The sequence below is a fragment of the Nicotiana tomentosiformis genome, chromosome 2 (assembly GCF_000390325.3).
Source record: "Nicotiana tomentosiformis chromosome 2, ASM39032v3, whole genome shotgun sequence".
Classification (NCBI taxonomy): Eukaryota; Viridiplantae; Streptophyta; class Magnoliopsida; order Solanales; family Solanaceae; genus Nicotiana; species Nicotiana tomentosiformis.
In genome coordinates, this window is record NC_090813.1 from 40,098,599 (window position 1) to 40,107,637 (window position 9,039).

A 9,039-nucleotide genomic window follows, 5' to 3' on the forward strand; every position below is an offset into this window, starting at 1 on the left:
AAAGGGGGAAGATTGAGGGGTTCAAAGGTGGCGGGAATGGAAAAATAGGGTTAGGGTTAGGGTGATGGGATATAAGGAAGGTGAGGGAATTATTATGGGCCATTAATCATTTGAGATCAACGGCCAAGATTGAAATGGGAGTGGGGTGGGTTCAAAATGGGTCGCGACCAGATCTTTTAGAAGGGTTGTTTGGTTTGGGCTGCTGAATGGTGTAAGGGAGATGGTCCAGTTGCTTTGGGCCTGGTTTTGGTCCGAAATTAGCCGAAAATTGGGCTAGGAGTTAGATACACGAAATTGTTTTAATAAAAATAATTAATAAAATATTAATTATGCAATAAAATGACTGAAAATAATAACATAACATTTATAAAACATAAAAAATGCTATTGTAGTATGAATAATGTAATAATTGTAATTATGCATAACATATAGGCTATTATTGCAAAATTACATAAATAACTAAAATATAGATATAATTACATGAAATAATGTAAAATATTTTAAAACACGTATGTGAATGTAAAATAACAAATTTGGATGATTACGCTATTGCAAATAATTTAAGAGAATAATTAGTAAATATTCAAGTAATTTAAATGCAAGAAAAAATAAATTTTAAAGCTGTAAAATTATGTATAAATCTTGTAAATTAAGTAATGATGCAAAATGATATTTTGAAAGTATATATACTTATTTGAAAAAATATGAGGGCAAAATTAGGTATCAACAACTGCCCTTTTTTACTCGGGAATGATAAAAGAGTTATCGGGTTGAACCATGGTTCCTGAGTTGCCTACATATCCCTGGTATTACAGGAATCAGTCCGTGTGTAGTTCTGGATCCAACGGTGAACGAAACCGATGGAGTTGTTATAGGAATAGTCGTATGTTTCGGAAAGGTTTCTTTTGGATAGGATAGTATCGGATGAATTTATGCGTAGTCATGGATGTGAATTTGAAACGTCACGGATGTGTCATGAGGCAGATATCTGAATGGTCAGAGAGTAAAAGGTAAGCAATTACTGGTAATCAGTTACGTTTGAAGCAATTTGAGGATGTGAACGTTGCGAATGGAAATCAGAGCGAAGATTGCTCCTATTTGAAGAACGGTTACCTCCTGGATTACCTGCAAAACTTAAAACACGGTGCATGCGAATGTATATATATGGGATATTGCAAAAATTTAAATGTGATGCAAATTCCCTTTGGACCATGAAGGTTGTCTTTGGACGATGAGGATGATATCCTTAGACCATGATATCCTGGGCCATGAAGCATATGATAAGGGATTCACAGGCTATGAAATGGTGTCCTCGGGCTATGAGGATGGTGACTCTGGACTATGATGCCTTTGAATAATGATGCGCAGTTTCGAGGGATCCTGAGGCTATGGAATGATGTCTTCCGGCTATGAGGATGATGCCTTCGAACTATGACGCCTTTGGACAAAATGGCTATGTTTCAGCCAATGAAATGCAAGGATATGGCAGTATCAACCATTTGATAAAAGAAATAAGTGACGCTTGGTTATATGAGAGGACGAGACAAGACAAGGTTTAGTCTTATATGAGATGAGGTCAGTGCTTAGCCCGATGCAAGAAGAAGGGAGACAATACTTAGTCTCATGCAAGAAAAAGCAATGCTTAGCCTTATGCCGAGGATGGAGATAGTGCTTAGTCTTACGCAAGAAAGGGCAGTGCTTAGCCTTATGCAGTGTAGTGGAGACAATATTTAGTCATATGCAAAGAAAGTCAATGCTTAGCCTTATGCAAGAAACAGAGACAACGCTTAGTCTCGTACGGGGAAAGGCATGGCTTAGCCTTATTGAAGGAAAGGCAGTGCTTAGCCTTATGCCAGGAAGAGAGACAGTACTTAGCCTTATGCAAAGAAGGGAAACAGTGCTTAGCCTCATGCAAGGAAAGGCAGTGCTTAGCCTTATGCAATTACAGAGGCAATGCTTAGCCTCACGCAAGAAGTGGAGACAATGCTTAGTCTCATGCAAAGGAAGGGAGACAAGGCTTAGTCTCAAGCACAGGAAAGGCATTGCTTAGCCTTATGCAATTACAGAGGCAATGCCTAGCCTCATGCAAGAAAGGGAGACAATTCTTAGTCTCATACAAAGTAAGGCAGTGCTAAGCCACATGCAATTTTGGAGGCAATGCTTAGCCTAATGTAAGGAAAGGAGACAATGCTTAGTATCATGCAGGCAGTGTGTAACCTTATGCAATTATGGAGGCAATGCTTAGCCTCATGCAAGAAGAGGAGACAATGCTTAGTCTCATGCAGGCAGTGCTTAGCCTTATGCAATTATGGAGGCAATGCTTAGCCTCATGCAATTATAGAGGCACTGCTTAGCCTCATTCAAAAAGAGGAGACAATGCTTAGTCTCATGCAAGGAAAGGAAATGCTTAGCCTTATGCGAAAAAAGCAAAGGATAGTTGTGAGAGAGTGAAGTATTTCTTAGCTTGATGTGTTGCGTTTGGAAACTTTGTCGTTATGAAGATAGTGATTTTGCTGTGTGTATATATTTGTGAATATTCCTGTTGTGTTCGTTGTTCCTGCATCCAAGGAAATATTATGAGTTTTGCGGGGGAAAGGTTGGTTCGTGCTCTTGACTCCTTGCTTTGCCTTCACTCTTATCTTGCAGTCCTGTTTGAGTTATCCTGGGTAGCATCTGGCTGTTACAGAAACAAAGTTTTCGAAAAATATGTATGCATTTGACAAATTATTTGCAAAAGTATGTAAGATCAAATAGCTGAGATGAGTCGGTGACTGTGACACATTTAGAGATATTGCAACCTCTTTTTTGTTTTAGAATTTTGAGGGTCCTCGAAATTCTGCCCCAGTTTAAATGCATACTTCTAACAATACTTTTTGGTTGTTCCATACACGATGAAGTCGACTGAACTTGCAATCTTGCCCCTAGTTTCTGACCATGGGAAAATGAAGATTTTATTAAGATGCGGCCGAACCCACAGGGCTTCCTACGTATCCCCTCTTAAATGGGAATCAGGTCAAGCGTAGTTCAGTTACATCAAGTGAAGAAGTGCGAATAATCCTAAACATAGTATCTTTTGACTGCGTCTGAGTTTGATCAGTTTTGGCCAAATATCTCAATCCATTTCTGCAAGTATAAGTGCTCCTTCTGTCAGTACCCGATGAACCATATAGGGACCCCGCCAATTGGGTGAAAACTTCCCCTTGGCTTCATCTTGATGTGGGAAGATTCGTTTTAGCACCAATTGCCCCAGTATAAATTGCCTCGGTCTAACCCTTTTGTTGAAGGCTCTTGCCATCCTGTTCTGATAGAGTTGACCATGACACACTGCATTCATTCTTTTACCATCAATGAGAGCTAGTTATTCGTAGCGGCTCTATACCCATCCTGCATTGCTGAGCTCAACCTCTTGTATAATTCTTAAAGAAGGGATTTCTACCTTAGCAGGAATAACCACTTTAGTACCGTAAACCAATAGGTATGGAGTTGCCCCAGTTGATGTTCGAACCGTGGTACGATACCCGATTAGAGAAAATGGCAGCTTCTCGTGCCATTGTTTGTAATTATCTACCATTTTTCTCAGTATCTTTGTCACGCCCCAAACCCGGGGAGGTGTGGCTGGCACCCGGTGTCGTACAGGCCCGAGCGAACCACTCTGTAACTTCTTTTTTGTTTTTTATAACTATCATGGCCCAACATGGCCACAACTTGTAATGTACAACTATAAGTGAGCAAACACTGTATCAATGAACTATCTTTCTTAAAACATGAATACCTATGGGCCGCCAAGGCCTCTGACATACTGTACAAAATGAACCTATGTCTACAAAGCCTCTTAAATTATTCGACATCAAATGGGAAAGGGTACCGACCTACCCATAAGTCTATATCAAAACTCTGACACGATGACTCATAGACTTGGCTGCACTCCGAATGAGGTGGAGTCTTACCGATCCTTCATTGAATGCTAACCTCGTCTACTATGAGGGCTCGTCAAACTGATTATCTATACTTGCAGACATGAAGGAAGCGTCCCCAACAAAAGGACGTCAGTACGAATAATGTACTGAGTGTCTAAGGCGGAACTGAAACATAACAATAAGTCAACATTTATTAAAGACATATAAGAATTAACCTGAATCTCTGAAGTGCCACCGTATATGCATATTTATTATACTTATATATATAATGCTTCTCTTTGAGACTCTTATCCATATCGTATGATGCATGACTGCCCAACTGATCACTGGTAACTGCCCGACCGGCCGTAGCTCGGTGGTAAATGTGTAACTGCCCAACTGGCCGTAGCTCGGTGGTATATGCATGACTGCCTGACCGGCTGTAGCTCGGTGGTAAATGTGTAACTGCCCAACCGATCGTAGCTCAGTGGTAAATTGATGAAGAAGCATGTATCACTATATTATAAACATTAACATCTTTATCATATACCTCAATAGAGTCTTAGGTACGTACTTAGACATACTTGAATATAACTTTAGCGGAATGAATAACATAAACATTAAGGAATAACATCACTATATTAACTGCTAAGAGTAGAACCATTTATGGAATAACATTACATTTACATATCGTTACTTGGATCATGCCAAAAGAAAAGGAGGGATAACCTTAACATACCTGAGTTGATTCTCTTAACAATCCCTCTAACCCACGTCTTTTGTGAAAAACACGTAACATCGGATTGAAGTAGGGAAATATCCGCATGATATTCATGAGAAAGATTGCACCGTACTCCCTTAGAATCACAAATTTCACGCTTTATCGCATTAGGATATTTCAAACGAATTCTTGGAGTTCTATCTGTCACTTAACAAACTTAACATCCAACCTTAATGAAAATGAGGTAAGGACATTTCTTTAAAATTTTTGGTTGGTGGGCCCCACTTTGTGGCTTAGTTGGCCAAAGAATTCTCCAAATTTTCCACCTTGCATACAAATACAAACTAAAGAGTCATAATTTCCTAAGGCAAAAGCTGCCACGTTGATGTTCAGAGACTTATCCAAAAATCTTAAGTAATTACCCACCAATTTCTTAATTGTCTTGCTAATCTCCCACTAACCAATAATTAACCAATTAACTACATAATTAAGAATTATCTAAAATTACTTAAAATACTACTCACTTTTAACACACTTTATGTACCCTACTATCATGGTCATGTGGTACCTTGTATGGCAATATTTCATAAATACCAGGTATTATAGCTCAGACCGTATTTTATCCCAAATTGACAACCTTCAACGAAACTCATTTTCTTTGATTTGTTTACCCTCTGACTTTTATAACACTTACTTATCACTTGTTTGACATATCATAAATACTTATAACCTCAAAAATAGTCTTGTCCTCATCCTAAAGTACTACTATTAAAATATAAAAATATTAATAAATCATGGTACCATATAAAATCAATGCATACACAATTATTTCATTAAAACATCCATGTAAAAATACATATATTTTCTCAACTTCTAATTTTCCTAATCTCATATAAAGGGTACAAATTTTTGTACGCTTAATTCTTAAAATGGTAAAAAGATAACCTTCTTTTCTTGTGAAAAAATAATTTCTATCTTTACAATAAAGAAAATCTCATAAACTTTCTCATATTATGTGTATAATTTAAAGCATGTCCGAAAGTAGTAATATTAATAACTATATAAAATCATATTTTTTAAACTTTATTTTTACAAAAATGTTCCACTCAAAATACCACATCAAATGTATATAATGGTATCAAGATTGTTAAATTTACGTGGTCTTACAATAACATAGTCACAAATACTCTATAATCTCATGAGTGGTCTTAATCCCTTCAAGCTCATATGTATTACTATGACTCATCCTAATATTAAAGTACGGGATGTAACAATCTTATTGATGTTTTTGTTGGTGGCTTCTACAGCTCCGTTCATTTGCGGCTTGTATGCTGTGGAATTCTTGTGCTTGATCTTGAAATTTCCACACTTTGCCTTCATTAGATTACTGTCGAGATTGGCAGCATTGTCGGTGATGATTGACTCTGGCACTCCAAACCGACAAACAATGTGATCCTGTTGTAAGATGTGGCTTCGACCCATTTTGTGAAATAGTCTATGGCCACTAGAATGAACCTATGACTATTTGAAGCAGCGGGTTCGATTGGACCGATGACATCCATGCCCCAAGCAGAGAAAGGCCAGGGTGCACTTGTTGCATTGAGTTCATTCGGTGGCACTCGTATCATATCAGCATGTATCTGGCATTGGTGACATTTTTGAACATACTTGATGCAAACTGTTTCCATAGTCATCCAGAAATACCCTGCTCTTAGTATTTTCTTAGCTAAGACGAAGCCATTCATGTGCGGTCTGAAAGTTCTGGCATGTATTTCCTCGAGCAATCTGGATGCTTCCTTGGCATCGACACATCATAGTAACCCTAAGTCAGGAGTTCTTCTATACAGATTTCCTCCGCTTTGAAAGAAATGGTTGGCTAATCTTCGAAGCGTGCACTTCTGAATATGGGTAGAGTGCTCCGGATATTTTCCTTTTTCCAAATATTCCTTGATGTCGTGGAACCATGGATTTCCATCGCTCTCTTCTTCAACATGAGCACAACAAGCTGGCTGAGTGTTGTATCATCAATGAAGTTCTTGTCTGAGTGTTGTATCAAGGAAGATAGAGTGGCCAATGCATCTACAAACTCATTTTGAATTCTCGAAATATGTTTGAATTCTATCTTTGTGAACCTTTTGATCAGCTCTTGTACACGGTGCAAATATGGAAATATATTGGTGTTCTTTGTAGACCATTCTCCTAAAACCTGATGCACCAACAGATCGGAATCTCCAATTACCAACAGCTCCAGAATATTCATGTCAATGGCCAACCTGAGTCCCAAGATACAAGCCTCATATTCTGTCATATTGTTGGTGTATGAAAACTTGAGTTTTGCAGATATCGGATAGTGTTGGCCGGTTTCTATTACCAAAACAGCTCTGATACCTACTTCTTTGAAGGTTGCTGCTCCATCGAAGAATACTCTCCAACCATCATATGCCTCAGTGATATCTTCTCCCACGAACAACACCTCCTCGTCGGGAAAATACATTTTCAATGGTTCGTATTCTCCGTCTATGGGATTTTCTGCCATATGATCTGTCAATGCTTGTCCTTTGACCACCTTCTGAGTTACATAGATGATGTCAAACTCACTCAACAATATTTGCAACTTTGCTAACTTACCCATAGGCATGGGCTTCTGAAAGATATATTTCAGTGGATCCATCCTCGATATGATATATGTAGTGTATGAACAGAAATAATCCCTCAACTTATGAGCTATCCATGTCAAAGCAAAGCATGCACGTTCCAGTAAAGAGTACCGGGCTTCGTGGGGTGTGAATTTCTTGCTCAGATAGTATATTGCGTGCTCCTTTATTCCAATTTCATCATGTTATCCCAAAACACAACCAAAAGCTCCATCTAGTTCAGACAAATAAAGCAGCAATGGTCTTCCTGGCTCTGGTAGGACCAGAACGGGCGGTTTGGATAAATACTCCTTGATTTTGTCGAAGTCTTTTTGGCATTCTTCAGTCCAACTTGTTGCAGCATCTTTCCTCAGCATTTTGAAGATCAGCTCACATATCACTGTTGATTGTGCTATGAAGCGAATGATGTAATTAAGATGCCCTAAAAATCTCATCACATCTTTCTTATTCTTAGGAGGTGGCAAGTCTTGGATTGCTTTGACTTTTGATGGGTCTAACTCAATCCCTCTGCGACTAACGATGAATACTAATAATTTTCCGACGGGGACTCCAAAAGCACACTGTATAGGATTCAGTTTCAGATTATACCTTTGAAGTCGATCGAAGAATTTCCTCAGATCCGCTATGTGATCTGTACTCCTTTTGGATTTGATGATTACGTCATCCACGTACACTTCTATATCTTTGTGTATCATGTCATGGAAAATAGTTTTCATGGCTCTCATGTAGGTGGCTCTGGCATTCTTCAGACCAAATGACATCATTTTATAACAATATGCTCCCCATGGAGTGATGAAGGCTATCTTTTCAGCATCCTCCTCATCCATCCAGATCTGATGGTACCCCGCGAAGCAATCCACAAAGGATTGGAGTTCATGTTTGGCAAAGTTGTTGATTGATATGTGTATATTAGGCAATGGGAAATCATCTTTGGGACTTGCCCTGTTTAAATCTCGGGCACGTCTACTATGCATTGGAGATAATGGTGTTATGTAATGACCCGACCGATCATTTTATGTATTCTTGCCTTGTTTCCCCCATTTGATGATTTACATATGTGTATTTGTGATTATCGGACTAGCGGGGGATGGTTAATTTAGTTTCGGGGGAGTTTTGGATTGAATTGGGACACATAGACTGTGCTTAAGTTGTAAGCGTTGGCTGGAGTTTGAGTTTTGTTTAGATGACCCAAGAATCGTGCTTTGATGGTTCCAATAGGTTTGTAAGGTGATTTTGGACTTAGGTGCATGCCCAAATTTTGATTTGGGGTTTTCTGGGTTAATTTAGTTCTATTTGGCAAAAATTAGTAAGTTGAAGGTTTATAAGACTTATATGTTTGACGAGTAGTTGGTTTTGAGGATATGAGGTTCTGATTATGGTTTCGGGAGTTGGAATAGTTCTGTCGTGTCATTTGGGACTTGAATGTAATATTAGAGGTCATTCCGAGTTTTTTAGGCATATTCGACGTAAGTTTTGAATTTTAAAATTTGGATTAGTTCCTTATGTTCAAATTGAGGTGTGGTTCATGGTTTTGATATTGTTTGATATGATTCGAGGCCTCGAGTAGGTCCATGTTATATTTTAGGATTGTTTGGTGTGTTTGGATAGGGTCCTATGGCCTCGGGCGTGTTTCAAATTTATTTTGGATCAGTTTGAGTTATGCTGGCATTGCTAAAGATTGCTGAGTCTTGTGTTTTCGCATCTACGGAATTGTGGTCACATATATGAAGCCGTAGAAGTGGATGATGTTACACATAAGCAGACTGGG

General features: G+C 38.6%; 1 protein-coding gene across 1 annotated transcript; it reads right to left on the reverse strand.

The window, feature by feature from the left end:
- Window positions 1–6,493: 6,493 nt before the first annotated feature.
- On the reverse strand, window positions 6,494–7,288 carry LOC138904657 (uncharacterized). Its single transcript, XM_070193163.1, has one exon. The coding sequence runs from the start codon at window positions 7,286–7,288 to the stop codon at window positions 6,494–6,496; it is 795 nt and encodes a 264-aa protein (XP_070049264.1).
- Window positions 7,289–9,039: the final 1,751 nt, after the last annotated feature.

Coding starts and splice junctions, on each gene's coding strand:
- LOC138904657 (XM_070193163.1), bottom strand. CDS start 7,288: ATGGATCCACTGAAATATATCTTTCAGAAGCCCATGCCTATGGGTAAG.